The sequence below is a fragment of the Chelonoidis abingdonii genome, chromosome 6, assembly GCF_003597395.2.
Source record: "Chelonoidis abingdonii isolate Lonesome George chromosome 6, CheloAbing_2.0, whole genome shotgun sequence".
Classification (NCBI taxonomy): Eukaryota; Metazoa; Chordata; order Testudines; family Testudinidae; genus Chelonoidis; species Chelonoidis abingdonii.
In genome coordinates, this window is record NC_133774.1 from 83,723,544 (window position 1) to 83,750,830 (window position 27,287).

General features: G+C 39.7%; 1 protein-coding gene across 1 annotated transcript in view; it reads left to right on the top strand.

Annotated features, from left to right (window-relative positions):
• Window positions 1-2,249: 2,249 nt before the first annotated feature.
• The window catches only part of CHSY3 (chondroitin sulfate synthase 3), a 227,130-nt gene continuing 202,092 nt past the window's right edge, over window positions 2,250-27,287 (top strand). The window contains exons 1-2 of the mRNA XM_032795453.2: window positions 2,250-3,130; window positions 6,363-6,646. Of these exons, the coding sequence (XP_032651344.1) occupies window positions 2,425-3,130; window positions 6,363-6,646 (990 nt within the window). The 5' untranslated portion in view covers window positions 2,250-2,424. The remainder of the gene's footprint in view (window positions 3,131-6,362; window positions 6,647-27,287) is intronic.

Below are 27,287 nucleotides of genomic sequence, written 5' to 3' on the forward strand. Positions count from 1 at the left end.
TTTACTCCTTTTTGTAATAGCAGAACTAGGGGGTCACCGAATGAAATTAACAGGCAGCAGGTTTAAAACAAATAAAAGGAGGTATTTCTTCACACAACGCACATGAACCTGTGGGCCTCTTTGCCAGAGGATGCTGTGAAGGACTATAACAGGACTGAAAAAAGAACTAGATAAATTCATGGAGAATAGGTCTATCAATGGCTATTAGATAGGATTGGCAGGGATGGTGTCCCTAGTCTCTGTGTGGCAGAAGCTGGGAATGGGTGACAGGGGAAGGATCACTTGATGATTACCTGTACTGTTCATTCAAGCAGGGGCACCTGGACTTAGCCACTGTCAGAAGACCAGATATTGGGTCTGATGCAGTACTGCTGTTCTTATGTTCTTAGGGATGACTAACAAAGGGTGGAATGATAGAGCCCATGGATATCTCTTGATCCTAAGAAGAGTCCCTTCTTAAAAACATTGTAGCTCTGTGGAAATAGTACAGTCTGAGAACAAAAGTTACTTTGTAAGTGATTTCTCTGTAGGTGATGACGATGAAGAGTGGGTTCTTCTATTAAGTCTGGAAAGTACACTTTGGGAGTAAGGCTTACACGTTCTACAATTAAGAGATAAAATATCTGTACTGACTTTCATCAAACATAGAAATTGAGCTGAGAATAATGTGACAGAATTACCATATTGGGGGGAAAAAGTCTATAAAATATCTTCTTTATCCCACTCTTCCATTGATTTTTATCTGGCTGAACCAGCCTTCTCTCCTCCCCACCTCAGTGTCACTTAGTCTTGCCTTCTTTACATCTGATGTATAATAAACAGAGCCCTCAAATGTACCCTACTGCCACAGATTTTAAGAGTTACAAAAAAGTAGGTGCTTTTGATGGAAAAACTATTACATATGTGCTACTGGAGTTTCAAGAATTATTTCAGTGCAATAATATTTGGGTGCTAGATAATTGGGAGCTAGAAAGTTAATTTCAGTGGTTGTGTTGTTGTATAGCTTTGATGAAAGTATTATTAGTTGAAGGATGCTGATATCACTAGTGGATGTAAATATTTTGGGCAAATATCATTGGTAAGACTGTTAAGTTTAAAAATTGTTTATAGATGTGGACTGAAAGTAGTTTGTCACCTGTCCATTATTTTAATACTTATGCCTTTGAAGGAACTGGCTTTTACATTCCCAGATCCCAGGTCTATACAATTATCTTTCTTAATGATTGGAGAAATTCAGACTGAGGGAAGCTACCTAACAATTCCGAAGCTCTTAGTAACATATTTAGCAAGTTATGAAGCAAGCCAGGGAGGAGGGAAGGAATACACTTCCTGCCTTGAAAGTTATTCAGTGTTCAAAGCCAAGGAACAGATGGGGTGAACGACTGAAGTTTCCACGTCTCCTTCACAAAATATATCCCCATTTTGTCTTTAGTAATGATCCTTTTGAGGGGAAAAGCGGGCCCATCTCCCTTTTTGCAAAGTTCTGTGACCTCTTTTAGCCAAAGGAAACTCGTGAGTGCTGGTGATGCAATAGCTCTTTACCGCTTTCCCCCTCGTAGCGGTGAGGGATGAGTAAATGTGGGGGTGCAGTGTTAAGTGCCCCCCCCCCATAGATACAGCCTTGATTGGCCAGCAGCTGCTGTTGGAAAGGGCATTTCCCTCGTTAGTGTTAAGCAGTCTGATGCTCCCAGGACTGGGAGGGACAGTGTGCCTGCTAGTCTAGCACAGCCTCATGCTGTAGGGACTTTCCTGACCTCCTTCACCCCACTCTGCTCCCGCAGCTGCTGTGCTGCGGCTGAGTAGTGCGGCTGGGCAAGGACATCGAGAGGAGCCCAGACTGGAGCTGGGAGAAAGGACACGGGTACTGCCCCCGGTCGGAGCTGGAGTACGGACAAGGCGCGGGGAAATGGGAGGTGGGAGCCGAGGGAGGACGGGGCCCCGAGCCGGGCAGGGGGCGCAGCGGGAGGAGGACGGCGAGGAAGATCTGGGAAAAGGGGGCGGCCCGTAAAAAAATCGTTTCCTTCCGGAGGAGAAGCAGCTGCGGCGGGGACTCGCCTTGCCCGGGGTCCAGGCAGCGGCGGCTGCTGCTGCTCCCTCCTGGGTGAGGCGCTCGGCGGCCGCCGCGGGAGTGGGATGAGCGACGAGCTGGGGCCGCCGCCGCCGCGTGGAGGAGGCTGAGCGGTGGGAGGGGCAGGGAGGGACCAGCCGCGGCGGTGACAAGGTGCCAGCAGTGGAGGGGCCGCCGCCGCCCGGCTTCTGCTGCCGCCGCCGGGAGAAGTTTCGCTCCCAGTAACAGACGCCAGCAGCCGCCGTCGGAGCGGGAGGAGGCGCTGGGGCCTGGCCGCCCGGGAGTAACTCGGCACAGGGACCTCGGCAGCAGCCTCCTCGCCGCGCAGCTCGTGTGCGGGACCCTCGCTCCGCACTATGGCAGCGCGGTCCCGCAGACCCTGGCTGAGCGTCGTGCTGGGGCTGGTGCTGGGCTTCACCGCCGCCTCCTGGCTCATCGCCCCCAAAGTGGCCGAGATGAGCGAGAGGAAGAGACGCGCCTCCAGCCTTTGCTCCTACTACGGCCGCGCGGCTGGGGGCGCCCGGGCGCAGCAGGAGGCGGCTGCGGCGGCGGCCGTGCTGGGGGGCGCCGGGTTCAGGAGCAGCGCTTGGGAGCTGCAGCCGCAGGCAGAGGAGGGCACCGTCCCCAGTCTCCCAGCCGCGGCCGGCGGGGAAGGGGAGCAGGAGGAAGAGGAGGAAGCCGGGGAGAAGCGGAGCGGCAGGCACGGCAGCAGCCACAACGGGAGCGGGGACTGGGGGGATCTCGCAGGCAGTGCCAAGCCCCGCAACTTCCTCTACGTGGGGGTGATGACGGCCCAGAAGTACCTGGGCAGCCGGGCGGTGGCGGCGCAGCGGACCTGGGCGCGCTTCGTCCCCGGCAGGGTGGAGTTCTTCTCCAGCCAGGGCTCCGCCGCCCCGCTCGCGGGGCCCGGGCTGCCGCCGCTGCCAGTCATCGCCCTGCCCGGGGTGGACGATTCCTACCCGCCGCAGAAGAAATCCTTCATGATGATCAAGTACATGCACGACCACTACCTGGACAAGTACGAGTGGTTCATGCGGGCGGACGACGATGTCTACATCAAAGGTGATGCTGGGCACCCAACACCAGTACCCAAATGCTCAACCCCTCCCGGGGCCCTTCCCAGAGACTGGCTTGACGTGGGGGGAGATTCCCATCGGGGGCAATGAAAAGCCACGTGACTCGTCAAAAGCAATGACTAAAACCCATTTCTATCCCCACTTCTCCTCCACTTTCCAGAGTTGCCAAACCGGCACTATCTGTACCAGGGAAAGTTCCAGAAATAGGGGAAACTTTAACTATCTTATTGAAACACACTCAAATAACCACTCAAGCCTTTTAAAAACTCCCTTAAAACTAATCCCAGTATGTGAGGGTCCTTCATCCTGTGCTAATCCCCGCCAGCAGGTCTGACTCTTCGGTTCTTTAGCGCGTCCCCACTGGCCTGACAAACACACACCACCTGTGTCTGTGTGTGTCTGTCTGTTTCTGGGTAGTTTTGAAAAACTTAGCCAGAGCTTTGTGACCTCTGTCAGAGATCGCTAAAAGCTAAAGCTCTATTATTTTTTGTCTGTTAGTTCCAACACTTCGGCAGGGATTTATATCTGGAAACAGAATTGCCAGTACAGGTGTCCGAGGGAATTCAGTTTTACGAGTATGTAGGAAATGAGTCTGCGCTCTCGCTTTCACTCAGGCTTGAGAAATGAATGTATAATACAGGGTTTTCGCTTGGAACGCTAAATAATCTTTTAAAGGAGCTCGTCAGTGTTATCCCAGGCGTAGTTCAGAGATAGTGGTTATCTGAGGGATTAGTGTTGTTTTTCCTCCTTCACTCCAATTTTTCTCTTCCCCTTTCGCCCCTGAAAGCCGGATAATAGCAGCTGAATGCAATTTGCAGCAGACTGTAATATTGTGTGTGAACTTACGTATTATCTTTAAACACTGATTCCTTCAAGATGCTAGTAACTTGCTATTCACTACTCTTAAAAGTCAGTAGTAATCCTCAGATCTGAGATATGCTAAGGCATTGTTGTCCCAGGACACTTACAGTTAAGGAATGGGGGTACTTTTTGATACTAACGTACTTGCTTGCTAATATAGTCAGTTGCTTCCGCCACTGAGTAGCGTGGAGCATACAGCTAGCTGTCTTTTGTAATAAATGACGATGAAATATCCAGTCTGTGAGCCTTTTAAAAGTGTTCCACTTCCCTTAAAATACTTCCAAAGGGTGTGTTGGTTCGAATCCAGAGAAACATTGACGTATGTCTGCTCTTCGAGGTGTTGCGGAGTTTACCTCGCTTCTCAATTCCTTGTGCGTTACTAGGATGGGTTTCCAAGTGATGTTATACAAGGCGCAGTAGTTGGAACTGTAATCAGGTTGCATAGTGAAGGCAGTTGGTGAGCTTTTAGTGATATTAATATTCAGGAACCAAGACTTTTTTGGTGGAAAATCAATATTCTTGAATGCCTTAAGAACAGCGAAGATGGTGTGCTGGAAATTATGCTTCAGGATCAATCAAATGCCTCACTGTTTGAAGCAAATATTTATTATTTTACTGATGTGCTTCTAGGTTGGGTGACTTAAAGAGGATCAGTTACTACAGTCTGGGCACTTACTTTGGTCAAAGGAAAGAAATCTGCCAGGTTTCACCAGCTGCAGAATTTAAGGTGAACTTTAGGGAAGAGATCTAAGCTCAAGCTGGTGGGAATTCAGTTATGCTTTTCACTGTTGTGCGTTTAAAACTTCCCACATTCCTCAGCTATGCAGCCTAAGGGTGGCAGTCCATCCTCATCCTACTCCTCTGTATACCACTATTGCAGCTCACAATGCAGGTAATATTACATGTCAGACACCCATATTACTTGGGCACAGCAGTATGAGTTAAGGACTGAATTTAGATCTGGCGAAAGTCATTTTCAGCAGATTTAAGTTTTTTAAATGAAATACATTAAAATTGTATCTTTTGCTGCTTTTTTAAGATATAGATATTTTTGATAAAATAATTCCTTTTTGTTGTTCCATGCATCCTTTGAATCCAGGATTTTTCTTTATTTTTTTTGCCCATTAATGTTGCAAAGGTTCCTTGTCAGGCCATTATCATGCTTTGCAGTGCATCTCTGAAAAGCTTTTGCAGCATGCTTTCTATTCAAGTTTTTAGTACCATTGGAAAATGGCCTTCTGATACATGCTGCCTTACAATGTTTGCTTCTGCTTAAGGAAAAATGCTTGTGTTCTATTAAGCAAAAATTTCTCATCATCAATGGATTATATATATTAGCATGAGGGCTCAATTTGCAGTGCCTGTTGAAGGTGTTATGGAATGTAGCAATTTTGCTAACGAAGGAGATGATTTTCTACCTATTTAATTTTGTCACTTCATTTTTTTAAATGACTTTATGGACTAACTTGCTTGCTACATTTCATAATTATATATTCACATGTGTATATGTATACATTTAACAGGATAGAGTAGTACAGAAAGAAACTGCGACTCTTGTACTCATCTGTAACTTGGAAGCCACCTATTTTTGTAAATTGTTGCAAGGCTAAATTTATACGCCAAATTGAAACTTTAAGAAAATATTCTCAGAAGGAGAAATTGATATCAAATTATCTTTTGCTGTACTACTTTGCATCATTGGAAATATCTGGACAAGTGACTGAACTCAGGTATAGACTTTGGGGGAATATGAAAAAATATTTGACAAAAAACAGGGTTAAATTAATTACATCAGTTGTATTTTTTTAATTAATCCTGTTATATTTATTTCTGACATGATTTTCTCCATTTGGGGTAATAGATCAATGCAGATTTTGTCCATGTAAGTTTACTAGGATGTCAGGTCTAATTATGACTTCTGTATGCTTCCCCTCCTTATTTTGGTAGAAAACTTACACTGGAAATGGTGTTCCAGTACAGCTATACTGGCAAACCATCCTAATGTAAGACACATTTTATACTGGCAAAAATAATGTTTTTTCTCCATATAGCTTGTAGTAGTTGTCCAAATGAAAGGGAACTACACCAGCAAAAGTAGTTTTTTGTTAGTATAAATGTGTCTACACTAATGCTTTTGCTGATGTAAAATGTCTTAAAACTTACATCAGAATAGGAAAATTGGTTAGGTGTGACCTTTTTTCTTTTTAAGTGTGCATTGGAACACAGAAAACTACATTAGACTATTATAGAAAATTATGACAAAGGTGCTTGTTATGTTTAAAGAATGGTTTAGATGCAGAAAACTAGATAACTGTTAGAAGAGCTGAAGAGATAATGCTCACCGTTTTTCTTCCTAGGTGAAAAATTGGAGGAGTTCCTTAGGTCACTGAACAGCAGTAAACCTCTCTATTTGGGGCAAACTGGTCTGGGAAATATTGAAGAACTTGGAAAACTGGGGCTTGAGCCTGGAGAAAATTTCTGCATGGGAGGGCCAGGAATGATCTTCAGTCGAGAAGTTCTCAGGAGAATGGTGCCACATATAGGTGAATGTCTTCGAGAAATGTACACCACACATGAGGATGTGGAAGTGGGAAGATGCGTCCGACGGTTTGGTGGAACCCAGTGTGTTTGGTCATATGAGGTAAGAAGTAATGGATAAGTCATGATGGCTTTAATGTACAGATTTCTATGTGAGAACGTAAGTAAATGTATCCCTAATCTTTCCCCCTCTTTACTATTTTTAAGTGCACATATATCAGGATGTAAATTACTGATGATAAAAAGATGAAAAATACATTCACAGAGCCTCATCACTGAAAAATATTTTGATTTATTTCTGCCCATAAGTACAAGTTGTTTTCAGGTGTCAAAGTGAGCTCATATCAGTAAGAAGCTGTATCAAAAATATGTCATTTTATATATATCATGGCTTATTATAATACTAGCTTAAGGGTGTATATGCATTTGTTCTATAAATTCCAAATGTTAATATGCATGTTTATACAAATTGTATCACTATTTTTCTGATTCTACGTAATGTCTTTGTCTTGTACAATCACTCAACAGATTATATCCTTCTATGAGTTCTTCAGCAATGTTATTGTGGTGTTCAGAGTGTAGTAGCATTTAGTATTTTCCTAATGGTTCAGATGTACTTTTAATAAAGAACTGTTTGCTATGTGAGAAAGCACAGTGGTATGATAACTTATTCTGGAGTCTAATGAAATGGTGTTTGATGAAGAATATATCACACCAGTAGATACAGGCAACATAACAAATTATAGAAGTCATACATATTCAAGGAGCACATAAATTCCTCTAATATTCAATCAAGTTTTTAAGTAAAGGTACATATTAGGCTACTAAAAATTTGCTTGCAATACTGATATTATATTTTACAAAACTATATCAACCTCTGTAGCTGTTTTATTAGGGGGCCTATAATTAGGTGTAAGATTATGCTTGTAGATAAAAATATAGACTGAGAGTACCTGAACAGGAGTCATAGCTGATATGGTGAATATGATTTAAGCTATTTTGATTGGTTCTTTAGTATTAATCTATGCTTGCCCTTGTGGCACCATCTTGTTAAACAGGAAAAAGTCATTTCAGTAGGCCAGTGAAAAAGGTTATGAGCCATTAAAGACAAAAAGGCAGTAAAGTAATTGGTTCTGTGTGTTATTTTTCAGAAAGCTTCAGCTAAATGTGGTGGTCTTTTTTTAAAATGGCTTTGGAAAGCTACATTGGATGTAAATAGGTGAATGATGGCTAAAAATCTCTGCTTAGTAAAATATTGCTTGCAGATGGTGGGAGTCTTGTACTTAACCACATTATCAGTAAGTGTGGCTGAAGATTTATTTTGAGAACATTTTATGTTACAGTTCATAAAATACACTAGTGGCATAGAAAAATTGCTTAACAATAATGAAATAATGGTGTGCATCGTGCAGATGGATGTAAAACTTTGACTAGGATTCTCTAATCACCATTTTAATCAAATTACTAAATTTGGATCCAGAGCCTACATTCTGATCTATTTGGGCTACTCCCACACAAAGCCCCATTGAAGTCGGGAGGGTTTCATGGAGTTACAGGGGGTCTATCCATGCATAATAGAATACAGGATGGTGCCACAGTCTTAACAGTGCCATTCTGAGAGATTGTGGTTCTGTTTCACCCATTCTTCTTTGTTGTCTTGGTTAATCCCGCGCCCCCTACCCCCAGGATAACTGGCAATCAAATTCTGCATTGAGCTCCACATGAACAGAGAGGTCCACCTGCTTGGGGCTTAGGGAAGGATTGTGGCCTTAAACTGTCTGCTTTTTGGAGATGTGTTTATGCAGCATTTAGAATAATAGGATCTCCAATTCTGACTGGGACCTCTGGGAGTCAGTGCCATATATATAATATATTAAATAAAGAAAAACTGAAGTAAATGTTTGATACTATAATATTAAATGATGATTTTTGAAGTGTCCTAGTATTAGAAGAATTTTGTCACTTCACATACAAAGAGCTCTAAAATACATATATGATTAAAACAAACTTTTTGAGACAATACATTAGTTCTGAAGTATTAAATATTAAAGTCAGGTATAAAGGAGAAGTAAAATGAATAAAAATTCTTCATAGCAAACTAAAATGCAGTCATTTTTAGACATGAGGAATGGATATATTTTCTATTCATTCATTTAGATGTGCTAAGAAGTAAGATGGGATTTTAAAATGGAAAAAGGAAAAAATAGATCTGCAACATATTTTTAAGTCACATTATGACAAAATATATTTTTAAAATTTTATGAAAAAAGGATTTTATTGAAGCATTTAAGATCTACTGGTAACATATTTTACAACGGCTCCGTGAATAGTGATGATGTACTCCTTTATGATTTTCTTAGAACAGCAAGCTACGTCACATACTTAAGATCAATTTTTTTTTTCCTTGGGTAAATGCATGCAACTCCTGGGGCCAGTCCTGTACTCCTTATGTAGGCAGACATTGAGTCCATGTGGATTGCAATACCTGGACACAACAGAGTGACTTCAGGGCAAAGTTTAATCCTTCTTTATGAACTTCCACGCTTCTGTTGGGCCTTATTCTGCAGCAACATACAACATAAATTAGGAATATCTCCACAGTAATTAATGGATTTCAACTGGTGTAAGCAAAAGCAGAATCAGGCCCACTATTGCATTTCTTTGGGGTGAGTCTGAACTGTAAGTTCTTAGTGCAGACATGGAACAGTACTATTTACAGATTGTGTACTTAGCTTTCAGAGAAACAGATGGTCATAGTTCTCTATACTGTAGCCTTATTTTCTCAGTTGCAGTTTTTTTTCTCAGTGTGCTTTTTAAGTCATACATGAAGATTACCTTTAGAAAAGTCAGTGTTATTTATACAGAGCACATCTTGAAGGTTAAACATCAGAACTGTACGCTGAGTGACAAAAGTAAGATGGGTAAGAGTGGCAACCTCTGGCAGCTAATACCTTTTGTCTACGCTATGTGCAAACTGACATTTTAAAAACCTGTTAATGTATTTTAAAACATTGCTCATTTTTCCAGTCTAGAAAAATACAAGGATGATTCAATATTCAAATTTTTGGTGATGTCACACTAACTGATATGTAATGGACCAGACCTGACCTTACCTGGTTAAGGTAAACCCTATCTCAATGTATTTAATGCAGTTTTGCCAGCCCTTGCTCCTAAAAAATCATGAGCCTTTGAAAAACTTGCAATTGTCTTGTGATTTTTATGATTTTTTTTGTTTGTTTGTTTTTGAGCTTTTCAGGGTTCATGTTTTCAAGCTTTTCTTTGTAACCCTGAGGTCTAGAAACTTCCATTTTATTTTTAAGGAGATTAGCTGTGTTGTTAGTGATGCATAGTTTTATAAACGTTTATATTCTATAGCAGGGGTAGGCAACCTATGGCACACGTGCCGAAGGCAGCATGCAAGCTGATTTTCAGTGTCACTCACACTGCCTGGGTCCTGGCCACCAGTCTGAGGGGCTCTGCATTTTAATTTAATTTTAAATGAAGCTTCTTAAACACCTTACGCCTTTTTAAAACACCTTTTAAAAAACCTTATTTACTTTATATACAACAATAGTTTAGTTATATATTATAGACTTATAGAAAGAGACCTTCTAAAAACGTTAAAATGTATTACTGGCATGCAAAACCTTAAATCAGAGTGAATAAATGAAGGCTCGGCACAGCACTTCTGAAAGGTTGCTGACCCCTGTTCTATAGAATATAAAATATTACAGTATTTTAAAACTACACATGATTGTTTATTGGTTTACCATTTTAAAGGGACTTGACCGTGGAAGCTTGTTTTGGATAATTTATTTGCTGTGTGTCCTTTTTTTTAAATGATAATGCCGATTTTGTAAACATTTTTTAAAAAAATTGTATCCCCTGGGCTCAAAATAGAAAATAGTTAATACTATAAAGCAGGAAAATAAAATGCAGGATATAACTAGCTGCATACATCACCCCATCAGGAATTGGACATCATTATTGTGAATACTGGGTACCAAATTGAGCAGGAGGTGGCAATTGAGATAAGGAGTATGTTTCCAGAACTGAAAAAGGAGAATCAGGAAAGATAAGTCAAAGACCCCTCTTACCAAGTTGATTTGGGACATTCAAGGCATAACTCTGTTAGGCTTTTGGTTTATTCAGTTTGCATATGATTTTACATTTTTTCTTCAGTGCATGACAAGGCACGTTCTTGAAACTAAGTACTTTGTGAAATGTGGTGCACGTTCTCTGATCTATTGTAACTTCTACAGCATGTGTAATATGGACTAATATTGTATGTGGTTTGAGAGTTTTCTTTTTCTACACATCCAAATGCATAATTCTAATACCTGTGTGCACATTTTACCATCAGTTTTATATGGTTCTATGAAAATGTTCCAGTATGTTGTTGAAAAATAGTTAAAAGCTGAGACTGTTTAATAGCCTGCTTCTTGCTGCCTTCTGATAAAGATATATTGTAAGCATGCTGAATTATACTAATAATAGGAACTATAATTAAAACTAAACCCACAACAAGATTCTATTGGTCATAATATTACACAAATGGGTTTTTCCTTCTTCCATTATTTTTTTTAAAAATAGAAGAGGTGTATTACATGCAAGCACGCAATCAAATAAAAATTGCCCATTTCAGGAAGCGCACCTTGAAAGTGGATTGATGTCTCAGCATTTATATGAAACTTTAGGACCCTTATAAGTGGACTTCTTCCCCCTTAAAATACCCTGGGATTTTCCCATCAAAGTCAGTATTGCTCTTTGTATCTTTAACTTCTAATTTATGTCTTGTGCCTCTTCTTTGTGGCTATAGGGTGGGATGGCGTGGGGGCATATACATAGGATAATACACATCTGCGGACCATTAACAATGGTGGCGTGACCACAGAGCCAGTTGTGCTGCTGGGGGCAGGCATTCTATATGGATGCCCATAGTTCTGAGGGGTTAGGGTTTGGATTTCTTATGGATTTTGGTTTTTTTTTTCAAACAGGATGTCCTATGTGCTTCACAGGGCTACTAACTGCTCCTTTCTGGAGGGAAAAATGCCTTGTTTGTTTTATGATTTCATAGATGTGGGAATTCTAACTTAGTTTTTCCCTTGTGTATGCTGATATGTAGAAGAGAATGATGATAAATGAAGAGGACAGAGGAATCCATGTGAGTGTATTTTGATATCTAATAAACGAAATGAACCTGGATACATTAATTTCAGTAAGTTTTACTCCTAGAGAGAAGCACTCATTCATGCATAGCATTGCACCTTGATAGAGTGTTAAAAAGACGCATAGTGGGCATCTCTTTTCTCCTACATTAATGTTTTCATAACTTGACTGTTGTTTGAAGACATTTTATCAATATGAATACACTTTAAGCACAAACCATAGAAATTTTTCAGTTTTAACTCAGAAATGGCTTATATTTATCAAAACATCAGAATAAGCATGTGAAAAAATTATATTTGATGGAAAAACAATTTTGTCTTTTTTTAGTGTTCAAATGACCTATTTTTTCCTTTCTATATTCACTTTTTCACTTAAAATTTCTCATCTTTATTCTCAGCTCAAAGGTGAAATTTTGCCAGAAATGTACAAGCCCTTGAAAAGATCATTATAAACTGGCATGTCCATTATAATACAATTACAATGATGCCATTAAAGAAAACTAGATAAGCATGTGTTTAAAAAAGACAGTGCTCTCTAGGATGCTCTTAAAGTTATTGTGACATAAGACTACTATACTTCCTATTGGATTTAATTTAAAATCTGTTACGAGGTCCATCTTCACAGTGCATGTCACACTACATAACATGGAAGAGGCTTGGCTTCCATGAACAGTCTTGCAGAAAGGGAACTTTGGGGTAGGGGGTGAGGAAGCACTGTTTCAGTGCTCAGGATGCGTTCCCTAATATTTCATTTGTCTCTTGGATTCCCTCTATCCTTTCCTACCTAATCTTCTGTTTATCTTGAAGTCACTGTCAATAAAAAACATCACTAAACATAAATACACTGCAGTTTCAGTTCAGTACCACCATTATCTTCATTGTTCACCAAACTTTACATTCCCCAAGGATTCAGCAGTTGGATTCGTTTTTCATACACTTTATAGGCTTGATTTTATTTCTCCTCCATAATTCTGCAGATACAGTTCTGACTGTCCTTAAACATAAGTCATCCAGACAAATAGTTTTGTGAAACTATGTTGCCTGAATTTTCCTACAAGGTGAGTTGTTTTCTGCGGATGAAAATGTAAATAAAATGTTATATGTTGCTTTTAATGTATGTGACCATTCTTAAAATTTTATTCATTGTTTAAACTTGATTTTTCAGTGTTGCTTTTTACATTGTTACCCGGTTGACAAAGTACTTTTTGATCTGTTTTCATACTTGTCTCCTCTTACTGTGATTTAAGTCTGTGCTCTTGTGCTTTCTCTCCCCCTTCTCCCCCCATCCTTTGACAAGGTCAGCAAAACAAGTTATGTCACAATATATATATATTTAGGTCTGATTGTTTATAGCTGCCAGTTGCTTTCTTAATGAACATTTCGCTATTGTGACATAACCTATATCTATATCTATATATATGTGTGTGACATAACCTATATATATGTATATATAAAAATACATGGAAGAAAAGATATTTTGAGACAGACATTAACTCTTTAAGTATTATTTCAGCTGTAACTACAAATTTAGAAAACCAGAAAAATACATTGGGCTATTACACCCATGGAAAAGAGAGCAGGATATAGCCTATTATTCATCATAGAGTAATGAGCTATCAAAGGTCCTTTCCCTGTCCTTGTGTGTGAGTCCTGGGAATGTTCTGAAAGTAGAGAGGAATATCTATTGGGTGGTTGAAGAACTGGGTCATTCTAGGTCCTGGTGCTTTCTCTAGTCTGTGGTTATCTTTCCAAAGCAGTACTCTACCCATTCCAGAGCTATTATAGTACATATGAGCAGATCACTGTTGGTATAGGCAGTTGATGTGATAGTGTTCTTAAAATATATTGTCCTCTGGCTAATAAGTGACTGGTAAATGTTCCAGACCATGTAAGTTATTGGGCCTAGCGTAACATTTGTGGCTTCAGCGGTATTATGCCAGGGAAATCTTGGCTCATTTTGTTTACTATATCTTTACAAATATGTATTTTTCTAATAAAATAGATAAAGTAGACAACAGTCTTTTAACCCAGAACTTCTTAACAACTAAAATCTATGATTTTAGATGACTCAGTGGGAAGGGAGTAAATCTAGAAGGGAAAAACATTTTGTTTTAATGACTAACATTTTGCTGATTTAATCTATATGTAATTTTGCCTTTTAAGTCTGGCTAGAAAAATGGAGTCCACCTAGCAATTTTATTAAGAAATTATTATGAAACACTTTCTCAAAATCCTGTTTTTTAAAACAAAAAAAGAGATAAAGTATCTCAGGTTCAGAAAAGATTGGCTTAAACTGGAACAGGTGCAGAGAAGAGCTACTAGGATGATAGAAAAAGGAGGACCTGTTTTATAAAAGGAGGCTGGAAGAACTTGACTTGTTTAGTCTAGTAAAAAGAAGGCTGAGGTGGGATATGATTGTTCTCTCTAAATGCATGTGCTAGCGGGTAAAGAAGAGGGTGAAGAAGAGTTATTTAAGATCAGAGATGGTGTTGGCACAAGAATAAGTGGATGTTAACTGGCCGTGAACAAATTCAGGCTGGAAATTAGAAGAAGGAATGGGGTTCTCAAACAGACTCCCAACAGGGGTTGCGGGGAGCAAATAAAGAGAGCAGAGCAAATTTATTAGTGCATTTATATGAAATGGTTACTTGTGATGGTTGGGGACAGGGCTCAAAAGACCTGGGGCTCATTTCTGGTTTACATCTTCTGTTTCTAAATACGCATGCTTCAGGTTTTCAAACAGCCATTGGCAGGGACCAGGAAGGTGTGTTTTCCCCCAATGTATTCTGGGAGGTTTTTTTTTTTTTTTTTAATCTCTTTCCTCTGAAGCATCAGGTTTGGCCAGGGCAGGAGATGGGGCAGGGTGGGCAATGGCTCTGAGGTGGCACCAAGGATTCTCTCTCTCTTTCTCTCAGGTGCTTGGCTGGCTGGTTCTGGCTCACATTCTTGGAGTCTAACTGATCACTATATGTGGGGTTGGGAAGGAATTTTTCGATAGGTAAGATTGGCAGTCTTGGGAGTTTTTTGCTTTCCTCTACAATGTGTGGGTGTGTGTTATTTGTCTGGATTATCTGGGTATATCTTATCTATTCATTTCCTGGCTGTTTCAGGGGGCCTCAAGCACTAGTACACCTCAGTCTTGCCTGTTCTCTTCCTTTGGCACATAATAGTTTGGTCTCCTGTGGGTTGTAATGTGCTGGTCTCATTGTGGGTTCAGTGTGCGCTTGCTGGGTAGTGTTAGTGGCCTGTGCTATGCAGGAGGTCAATCTATATGATCTGGTCTTCTGTTGTTCCCTTCTGTGGTGCTATGGGTACTATCTCTTCTCTCTCCAAAAGAAAAATTTGCTTTTTGAAAACCATGGTCTTCAAATATTAATATTAATATATTGTAATTCACAAGAGGTGGTGCCTTTTTCTAGTTTAGAGGGATTGGGGGGGTTATTTCAATATGTTTCAATAGTAATTTCTGGGTACTTCATGAGGCATGCAGACGCAATGCATGCTCCATAAACTCTGTATGGGGGACAGGTGTGCTTCTTAAAACTTAGAGGCCATGTATGTTTTATGTAGAATGCATGGGCCAAATGCACATTTTTATAGCACATGCATAGCCGATGCTTCCAAGCTCCTTTGGAGCACCTAAGCTCTAGAGGGAACAGCTTTCTTGCATTTCCACTCCCACAGAGCTTATGAATTTAGCTTCTGGCTTCACTCTTGCAGATCTATGTAACTATTTAATTAAACTAAATAAAAAACAGTATTTTAAAGGTAGTTCAAGGTATTATACCAACCTCTGATTCATCATCCTGATTTTTTTACAACATTTTCTTATCTTTAAAACAATCTTTCTTTCTCTTCTTGTTGTGTATGGGGATGTGCACACAAGCACAGGAGGCTGACTGTAGTGAAAGTGAAAATGATTATACAAAGTGATGTATAATGCCCAGACTAAACAAAAATAAAAATATTTTCTAGTCTTTAGTTTCAGCAATTTTAAGTGTTGTAGTACTTGTAACAATAGTGCATTTTAAAAAGGTCAAGAAAGTATGTTTTTTTTTAATTGATAAGATTCCTTAAGTTTTAATAGAACAATAGTGTAACATGCCAGATATATTCCCTTATAGTTAGAGTTTAGTCACTTTATTATAGTAGTATATACAGGAAAGTAAAATCATTTAGTCTCTCACATTGCCTCTGAATAATTCTTCCATTAAGCATGTGTGCTGCAGATTCAAATTCATGAATTTAAAAGTAGACATCTAATTGAAGCCCAGGAAATCACTGTTTAATGCCTACCAAAGATGTTCTTGAATACAGATTGTTTACTGACTTTAGTGATAGCTTCTGAACCTTTCAGGCTAGTTTTTTGGGCACCTAAATAAGGATTGTGGTAACATTTTAAATATTTTAGGTATTTTTGAAAATTTTGCTGCAGGAATCTTAACTGTAGAAACCTGTTGTTGAGAATTCTGGCTATTGTTAATGTTATTGTTATGTAAATTTTGACTTCTACTGACTTCTACCATTGTATACATGGTTAAGGAATTATTTCTGAAGCCTTGGCTACACTGGCGCTTTACAGCGCTGCAACTTTCTAGCTCGGGTGTGAAAAAAACACCCCCCTGAGCGCTGCAAGATACAGCGCTGTAAAGTGGCAGTGTAAACAGTGCCACAGCGCTGGTAGCGCGGCTGCCAGAGCTGCAAGCTCATCCTCATGAGGAGGTGGAGTACGTGCTGTGACCATGCTCACACTTCAAAGCGCTCCCACGGCAGCACTTTGAAGTTTCCAGTGTAGCCAAGCCCTAAGTTCTTTCAGCTTGGTGCCCAAAATAGTTCTGTTGCATTGTAATATACACTTTTTTATAAACACTTAATTTTTTGAAAATTAACATAATTTAATTTTCTGCCACTTGGAATTTGCCTTACTAAAAATGGTGAGAGTTAATATTAAAATATTTCCTGGGAGTTAAGCATCTAACTTCTATTTGTGCTTTTGAAAATCTCTCCTGAGAGATGTCTATATAGTCTCAGTTTTAAATCTGAAACATATTTAACTGGAAAAACCTGCAAACTAAAACAAAAAAACACCTACTATGAAGTAGTAACATATGTGCACGCTTTTTCTTTTAAAACTATCTGGATTTCTCCCCTCCCCCTGATAAAGGACTTTAACTAAAACACAGACCTTTATTTTTTTAAGTTTTATTTTATGATGATTAGTTGTAGTGAATTCTAGCTTAATAAAATTGGTTCAGTTTGACCTTCCCACACAGATAAGATACTAGATTCTCTTTTTTTTCCTGGATAATTTCCCAGGCATCCAGCATAACTACACATGTTATATTCTGTAAGTAGACCACTGAATTAATAATATTTATTGCAAAAGACATTCCACCTTATTGAAAATCACAACGCTGGAACCATATAAAGTATCAGTACTTTGTTGTTCTGCTTGTAAAATTTTCCATGTTTTCTTGGAACATTATTGGTGAACATTCAGTACATTTCTTACTCTATATGTGTAAGGTAAATAGATGGGAATGAGGCAGATAGTAAAATATTTGTGGCATGTATTCATCAATTTCAGGAATAAAATAAATAATTTAATCTGTATATTGTGTCTGTAATGTATTTTGCCCTATTAGTCTAGTTGATATTTATTTGCACAATATGTACAAATCAGTGAGCTTGTACGAGGTGTAAATGCCCAGAACCAGTTTTTTTTATGCCTTTTAGCTGCTTAAGAAGCAATGGGTTAACTGAACCCACTTGGAGCCAAATTTTGTTCTCTGTTGTGCATGTATGGCCCCTGTTGATGTTAATGAGTGTTCTATATGTGCACATAAGAGTAGAATTTGGCACTACCTATGAAAAGCTGCATATTTCAGTATTGGAAATTGGTTATTGGAATCTGTCAAAGTATGTTTTAACTGACTAGTTAGTAGTTTTAATGGTATTTTTGGCTTTTATATTAAATTGGCACTTTCTAAGTATTTTGTGTTTTTGAATCATTACCGTCTTGGGGTTTAGAGGTTGGTTTATTTTTAGATACTCCACCCTTGCTAGTTTTTCTATAGTGCTTAAAAATCTATTTACAGCTATCTATATTTTATTGTTCAAAATACAGGTTGGGTAAAATTTTCAGTAGTATTCAACCAAGTTTCTAAGTATTTGTGCAGACAAACAATTCGAGTTATGGAGTGCAAATATAAATAGGTTTTGATCCTGCAAATAGTTATACAAATGCTTGACTTTACGCTCGTCCTTTATACTGTCAGTAGAGGAGTATGTAAGTACAGTATGTCTATAAATATTTGTGGGATGGGGCTGTAGAGACTGTTCTTAAAAAATGGGATATTATTTTCCCAGGTTTGACTTCTTTTTTAAATGGGTGAAATTTAGATCCACTGTGCATTTATTATGAATTCTCCCCATTGATATTTTCTCTTTGTTTAATAAAGTGGGATTTTTTTTTTGGTTAACATCTTTTAATAGTCTATGAGGGTATTTTCATTCTACCCTGTTTACTAATATTATTTGAAATGAATACAATAAAACTTGTTTTTCAGTATATTTGATTGTGTCCTTAAACATATTGGCTCCTCAAACTAATTTCTAAGTGCACTTTTGATTTATTATTGTAAGAATATATATGCAGTTTCAAAGCAGTTCTGGGAACATATATCTTAGTATTTCCATCTTTCTTTCTTCCAGATATTTTTTATATTTATATGTTTTCACACAGAAAAAAAGTGGTCCAGTGGATAAAAGCATAGGAATGGAAGCTAGGAAATCTAGATATTGATTAGTATGATCTTAGACATGTCACTTAACCTATCTTTGCCCTTGTTTCCATAGTATTTCTGACCTGTCTGAAACTAGGAAACTCCAGGTACGTTTCAAGAACCTGTTCTTGTGAGATTTGCAACTCAAAGCAGTTTGGATAAATTCAGTTCAGTGTAATTGAATTGTTGCTCGTATTCCAACTAGGGAGACTAAATTGACTAGGAAGCACTATCATTTGAAGTGTACCATATGCCAGTGCTGTCACTATTTGCATATTATACAGACATTCGTATAGTATGGTACATTTTGTAGACATAACTTTTTATTACATAGGTATTCAGTTCATAATTTGTATTTAAATTCACATTCACAGGCCTTATTTTACAGTGGCTGACTGTGTTAAAAAAACCATGCATTTAGGATCATGAAAGGGAATGTGGGTGGCTGCGTTTTGAAAAAATGGATGCTTCATGTTGTCATCAAACCACATTTTCTGTCTGTTCTAGATTATCTATTAATACAGCTTTTTTTCCTGGAAAATAATTGAGTAGTGGATCAGTATAAAATAAGTAAAAATTCAGTCGCAGTTTAAGCTACCAAGGATGAAGTTCACAGGAGCCAGGTAGGACTTTGTCAGTAAAAGGCTCTAGCCTCTGGATTTGATCCTATTGGAAATATGTCATAAGCAAGTTACAAGGTGCATCTTTGTCCAATTTTTCCATTAAATATAGATTCTGGAATTGTTGGCTTTTAGCCTACTGACCCTTTTCCTCCATCTCTGCCTTTAAGATAGTTGTGGTGAAGGGTCTTCAGTATATTTACTCCTTGTGTCCCTGATTCAGCAAAGCACTCAAAAATGTACTTAACTTCAAGTATGTTTGAGTGCTTTGTAATATTAGAGCCTATATTAAGGTAATGTTAATTGCTCCCAACTTAAGCCATATCTGATATGTTCAGATATCATTATCTTGAGTGTTCTGTAAATGCCTCTAATCAGTTAATTGTTTTGCCTTCTCTGTAGTCTTTTTGCCTCCCTGTTAGACTGAGATCCAAAGGTTGGTGGCAAAAGAATAACAGAGGGTAATTGACTCTATGTACCCCGTTGTCTGAAATCTAGTCACTGAAGACAAAGACTGGTCTCTGCACAGAATAACTGGTTTAGCCAGTGGGGGAGTCATCTTGGCAAGGGGTCATGTGACATAGGGTGGTGAAGATTTTTAAAAGGGCAGAAGCTGTTCTGCTTGGGAGCCATTTTCTCCAATCCATGAGAGAGAAGCAACACAGCACACAAGACTTCATGAAGCAGGGGACTACCTGGCTGCCTTCCTGGATCCTGATGATCTTCCAGTGACTCACAAGGGAAGGGTGAGATAGTGAGGGACACTTCATTTTAAGATTTTTGTTGTTTTGTATGAACTGTACTCTCATGTGCTTTGAGCATAAATATACTAGACTCTGTGCAAAGTGTGTGTGTGCAGCTGCTGCATGCCCATGAGAAAGTTGAGCTGGAACTATAACCATAACAACTTTGAGGTGGAGTTCTGGGCAAGGGATGTGTTTAAGAAACTGGGGTATCTTGTGGTCAGCATTAACCCTGGGACCTTAGGGCAGATGGGCTGAGGAGCTCCATTTCTGAGAAGGGATAGCAGACTGAGAGTCAATCTCCAGGAAACAAGCCAGCAAAGCCAAGGGAAGAACCACTGCTGCAGCATGCTGAGGCTCCAGAAGGTTGGAACAGTCAGGGGGTCCAAAGCAGAAGAGGCTTGGATTCCCCTCATGACAGTCTTAGTGAGTGTCAATGAGGGGCGCTCATTAGGATCTGTGGCATCTATCCTTTAGCCTGTTTTCTGCCCACAGAGTGTTTACAAAGTTGCTGATCAGTGGTAGTAGCTCATTTAAGATGACATGGCTTTTTCGTTTGTCTTTATTTAGACAATTTGCTCATCTAAGCCTCATCAGAAAATAGCCTTTTCAAAGACACATAATACATAAGTTCTTTCTTTGATAGGTTAAGACCTTCAAAAAAACATGAAAAAAATCCCGCACAGGATCCCCTTTATAGGTACATTTCTTAACTCTCAAAAGGCAGAGCATTACTGTCAAGAAGAAAGATTTCTGAAGGTTCAACCCTCCATAAGGGTTCTGCTCCATCAAAATGCTACTCAAGAAGTAATGTTTTTTCTGACTCTCATGGGCCACATGTCCTCACCTGCATATGTCATACTTTAGGTTGAGAAGTCTGCAACACTGGATTTTGTTAAATTTCACACAACTACAGGCAATATATTCACAGGGTTAATCAGCCGAAAAGAAATACAAACTTCTCACAGATAGTACCATGGCAATGTATTATGTAAATAAGCCGAGAGGGAGTCACTCTTCTAGCTGCAACGAAGCACTCAAGTTTGGAGCTGTTGTATCCAGCACAGCATTATCCCATAGATCTACACTTAGCAGACAAGGACAACAGCCTGGCATGTCAGCTGAGCAGAGATGTAATGGAACTGCGCAATCACCCTTTAAAGAAATGTGTGATAGGTAACACATTCAACTTGTGGGGGTTCCTGTACATAGGCCTCTTTGGCATCTGACGGAATCTGAAGTCTCTTCGCTTTTGCTCAAGTGCAGGAAAAGACAGTCTGTCCACATTGGTTGCTTTCCCCTGAACTGGGGGGAGAGGTTTCTTCTAGGCTTTTCTGCCATTTCCTTTCATCCGGAGACTACTTAAGAAGATAAGATAATTCCAGTTGCCCCGGCATGGCTGAGGCAACAACAATACACAAACGTTTTTCAACTCCCTCCAGGAAATGTATAGACGTCTTTCCTATTACTAGATTTATCACCCAGGCCTCTATCACTGCATTTGATAGCACTGAGGTCTGGGATTCTAATGGACTTTGGAAAAAATCTTGCCCTTTTAGAAGTGCAACAGATATTGATTAACTTCAGGAAGCAATTGACTAGAAAGCATTATATCTCAAGTGAACTAAATTTGGATAAACAAGGTACATAGATCAACTGTTGGCTCCAATTCAATATATTCTTGAAAACTTGCTTCAGTTGAAGCTTGCAGATCTTTCCGTTTCCCCCTTGGAAGTGCATCAAGCATTGTTAGCCTACCATGTACTAATAGATAGATCTGTCTTCGCACATTATATGGTTAAGGAGTATTGTAAAGGTCCGGTGCTTGGTGCTCATCCCTCTCAGGCGTGGCAGGGAGCCAGGGCGCCTCCCTACAGGCAGCAGTCCATGCAGGGTCCAGACCCTCCAGCTGGGCTGAGCAAACAGATAGTCTCTAAGCAATTCTAAGTCCTAGCCCTTCAGCAGGGGCTAAGCTAACGCAGGGTCTATAAGCCCAGCCCTGGAGCAGGGCAACAAGCAGTTCGGGCTCAGGGTCCTTCAGCAAGGCTGAGCAACACAGTACATAAGCCCGGCCCTTGGGTGGGGCAGCGCAGTAAGCAGCTCACAGCTCAGGCCTTCCAGCAGGGCTGAGCGAATACAAAGTCTATAGCCCAGGCCCTTGGGTAGGATGGGACAACAAGTAGTTAGGCTCAGGCCTTTCAGCAGCGGCTGAGCAACAAGTTAACAGTATATAAGCCCAGGCCGTTGGGCAGGGCGGGGCAGCACACAGTTCAAGCTCAGACCTTTCAGCAATCTGCAAAGCCCAAGCCCTGGCTCAGGGTGGGGCAACAAACACAGGTAAGGGTCAGACCCTCAAGCAGGGACTGAACAGCGAGTTAAACAGGACAAGAGGCCTCTTCAGGCCAGGGGGAGGGGGAGTCTGCCACCCTTGGAAGAGTGGCAGGGGGGACACAGGCCCTCCCACTTCACTGCGTCCCAGTTCGGGGCCCTAGCAGCAGCGAGGGTTCACTGCAGTCAGTGGGGATCCTGGCCGCAACACACTGACATTGGTTCAGGGTCCCCTGGAGCCAGACTGGGGTTGGCTTCCCCCGGGCCACTTCCAGTCTCCCCCTCTCTAGGCACCTGTCCTTTGCCATCGTCGTCCGGTGGGTCCCAGACCATGGGTTCCTCAGGATACCGGGCGGAGGGAAGCTCGGGCAGCTCCTCTGATACCGGGCACGGGGAAGCTCGGCCAGCGTTCCTCCGGGTAGTGAGCATCTGGCAGGCTGGGCCCGGCGGGAGCTCGGGCACCAGCGTCTGTCCTTTCCGGCAGTCTGCAGCCAACTGAGCGCTGAGGCCGGGCTTTTATACTTCCTGTCCCGCTCCTTGACTTCCGGGGGGAGCGGGGACAGGCGGCGGTGGCTCTGTGCACTGCGGCACCTGTTCTGACTCGTCCCTCTCAGGCACGGCGGGGAGCCAGGGCGCCTCCCTACATGTATATGAAGGGACTTGTCAATAAGTAGCACTCTATAAAAGATGCGGTACTATAATGGGACCTCTAATGCAGCTCCATTTGTTCTCTATTTGCCTACCTATTAAAATGGCATTTTTGGTAACCATAGTGTCCGCTATGTGAATAAGCAAACTCCATTCCCTCATAGCCGATCACCATTCACTGTCTTTCACAGGGATATACTGCTTCATCCTAACACCCTAGTTTCCTTTCCTAGGTGTGGTAATCAAATTATTAATCTGCCAGTTTTCTTTCAAACCTCATGCTCACATAAGGGAATCATGTACTTTAGATTCTAAGGGAACTCTAGCATACTATCTTAACAGGACCAAAGAACTACTTAAGTTTTCCAGTCTCTTCATATGATGTGCAGACAGCCACGAGGGTTGCATTGTGTCTCCACACATCCGCTAGATGCATTAAATCGGTGGTTCTCAACCTGTGATCTGCGGACCCCACTATATCTAAGTTTTCCAAAGGAGTCTGTATGTCCATTTGAAAATTTCACTAATGAAAAAAGGTTGAGAACCACTGTTAGCCTGCAACTTTCCTCTATATACCATCTAACATCAAATTCTTACCTGTTGGAGGTAGGTCACGCTCTACCAAAGCACTGGCTTTCTGGATTGGGTGCTCAGTTATGGTAGGGCAGTTCTTCAGTCTGTATTCAGTTAGAACTTTGTCATCTTCTGCTGATGGAATATTGCCTGCCAAACTATCCCATAAATGGGAATATTCAGGGAATACTTGAAGAACAAATGAATGTTACTTACATGTAACCAGAGTTCTTTGAGATGGATTCTGCATATTCGTGCTCATCATCTACTTTCTCCTCTTCCTCAGATTCCAAATACAATTTGTCTCTGAGGAGGCAATGGAAGGAAATGAGGCAGCAGAAGGCTGTTTATATGTAGTATTATGGATCTATTTTTTTCCCATACGTGCATGTTGCAAGGGGTTATTTATACTGCTCGTTTAATATTAGCGTTGTGTGTAGTACTTTCCTCATCATGTTTATGCTATTCTATATACAATATTAGTATGTCAGTCGTAAAATTTAGCATTTATTTTGAAGAAGTAAATCTTGGAGTCCTCTCCCTTGCTCAGAAAATTTCTTGGCATTGTTTTCACTGTTGGGCTTTCCTTATACTTTTTATTTTTTACTTACTCTGTGTTCAAAGCAGAGTGGGCCAACACCAGTGCCCACTCTCCAGTGTTCTGGACATTGAGTGGTGTTGGTGTCTCCTCAGTAGAGCAGCTCTACGTAGGCTAGACCCTTCCTTCCACAACCTGTGTGTACAGAGGGGACCCAACTACTTCCAATTTGAGGGTTTGGAGAAGAATACAATGACCTGACATAGTGACACTTTGGAGGTGGGATGGAGAAGGTTGTCCCTCACTCCTTTCCTCCATGGACAAAGGGGTAAAAGAAGTGGCTGCTGAGCTGCTCTGTGGCCTGAGAAGATTATTCTTTCCTTCTTGACTTCCCCAACATCCAGCTGAGTTGTTTGGGTGCAGTGAATAAAGGTCTGATCCAAAGCCCATTAATGTTATTGGGGGATGTGGTGGGGAGGGAGGCATGATTTCCACTTACTTCAGTGGACTTTGGATCAGTCCCAGGATCTGTTCAGAAGAAAGCAGAACACTTGTTATAGCACTGTTTTTTTTTTATATTTCAGTAATACCAAATGTTGCTGCTAAAATCCATTTAAAACTAACACAACTGTGTGATTAGCCCCTTGAAAGGCAGATCTCACTATATTTAAATTGAGATTCTTTGAAACAATAATTTCTTCAAAATCTTCCAAGAAACATAGCAATCTATATACTCTTATGCTGAAAACAAGTGAGTAAATTTTAACCAACAAATGCAAGCATTATTTACTTATTTTTATTTTTATAAATCTGTTTTTTTCTTTCTAGAATCTCTTTAGCTTTCTGTGATTTCCCCTCAACCCCCATGGCCCTGTGCAAATTGCTGTTCAGGCTTAAATCTGATTTTTAAAAGTTATGCTGTTCCTTTCTTGTAACATCTGAACAAATTCGGTGTCTTGGTGTGACTATAAAATAATAAATACCAAATTAAAAGTTCTAAACAAAGTGCAGCAAAAAGACGGGAGATGGGTATTTGTGACAGGGTTTGGAACAAGATCCGTGAAAGTTCATGTGTTCTTGTGGCAAGCACGGTTTTGCAAAATGACGCATACTATAACCTTTAGATTAAAAATGTATGTGGATGTGGTTTTAATGTCAAATAGTTTAAAACTATGGTTCTTTGTGAGAAATTAAGATCTTTACCTCACATTTGTCTGCTTCAGTTCAGCTCTCTGGGATAAGTATTATACACGCTTGTGTCCAAGAGGTGTAGAATAAAGGATATTGTTGTACCTTTCTACAGTCATGTCACTTTACTAGAGTATGTTAGCAAATAGTTGGTTACAAACTGTCACATTTTGAGTAAAAACTCTTCTGAGGTTTAGTAGGTAGTACAGCTATCATCAACTTAGACCATATCTACACTAGCAAGCTTAGAGCAGCACAGCAGTACCAATCAGCTGTGACACTGTAAGATCGCTCGTGTAGCTGTTCTGTGCTGATGGGACAGAGCTCTTCCATTGACATAATAAAATGACCTCAATAAGTGGAGGTAGCTATGTCGGCAGGAGAAGTTCTGCTGATACAGTGCTGTGCGCACCATTTATGCCTGTGAAACTTAGGTCACTCAGGGTTTTTTTTTCATACCCCTGAGCAATATATTATTGTGTAGACATGACCAGAGTTGTGAGGAATGTTTTTTATCACATTGAGGTTGATTGATTGATTTCACTATTTGTGAAATGAGGACAGTTCACATTTGAAAGATACATTTTAATGTGTAAGAGTAGTCTTCATGAATGTACTTGATTCATAAAGAATAGGTAAAATCATTGGGAAGATGTTACTTTTTATGTAATTCTGAAAGTTAATTTTTTTTCAAAAGCAAACAGTGGATAAACTTAAAGAAAATATGTTTTTTAAAATAACATAATCAGTGTTTCATGTGTTATGTATTGTTTCTTTTAACACTACACTTAAAAATATAAACACTCATTAGGAAAAAAATCACTTAAAGATTACTCAGGTATTTCAGTTAGTGTTAGACATTACTTCACTTGGTTTCATCCAATAATACGTGAGTTTTAACGAAGTTATTTTAAAAATATTATGTATAGCTATGCTAAATTAAATTAATCTTTTTAATCTTTAATGTGAATTTTAAGCAAAATAAACTTAAATGATATACCAATATTCCTGTTAGTACTGCCATGCTTAGTAATCTATGACAAAAATTATGAAGAAAGCAATCTGGTTATGAATTTTTAAATAAAAATCAACGTTTAAAATGTAGCAGCACTGAAAATACTCACATTTTCTGTATGTTTGTCTGAGAGCTTTAAATAATAGGATTGAGATTTTTTGATGATATATAGCGAATTTAGATATACATTTATCATTCACTTTAAGGTGTCTAAATCCCTTAGATGACTTTAAAAATATTAAAGTTACATTCAGAGGAAAAAAACAGTTTTTGTACAGGGAGCATTTGCCAGAGATTTTCGAACATAGTTCTTTGGCTCCTAATTCTCACTCTGGCACTAAACTTTTTTCCAGATAATATAATTTGCGTCTGGAAATTGGCATCATTCTCATAACTTACATGAAATAAGCAATTGAGTCTCCTTGCAATTGACCAATAGTCTATCCACAGCTTGAAAAATCTACTTAATCAAGATCAGTTGGAATCTTGCCTTACTGACAGCCAGAAAAATGTCTTATACTGTTTCCAGTATGGACTACTGCCCATCATGAAAACTATTTCAGATTTTAAAATATCTTTCAAAAATAAATGTTCACCATAATGTTTTACAGGCAAAACTAGAGTCATGTAACAAATATGCTGAAAAGAAAGTGGCGCAGGATTGACTTTATTCATAGGATCCCTCCTGTCAGTCAGCCCACAGGCCAGTGTGTGTTAAGTAGCTCTGTCAGTGTCTATTCCACAGATGATATAAGTATGTTACTGGCCAGGATTACAGAGCCTGAGCTCAAGATCAATCTGTGGAGATTAATGCTTTTAACTCTGGAGGTCCCTGGTTCAATCCTCAATGTCAGAAAAGATAGCAGCAACCACATAAATATACCACAAGTCCTGTCTTTTTGCAGTTAAATGTCAAATATTTTAATAAAAGTTCTGTCAGTTGTATAAAATACAGTTTAATGATGTGTTCTAGTCTGTCTTTTACAACAACTAAAATAACAAATGACACCAAATTTTAAAGAAAACTCTGCTACCAAGTTGTACCCAAGAAAATTTAGAGACAGAAAGATATTTCTGTTAGCGAGATGTTCTTTTTCAGACAGTTGGCTATTACCACTGTCTCTTGCTCCCAGGTGGA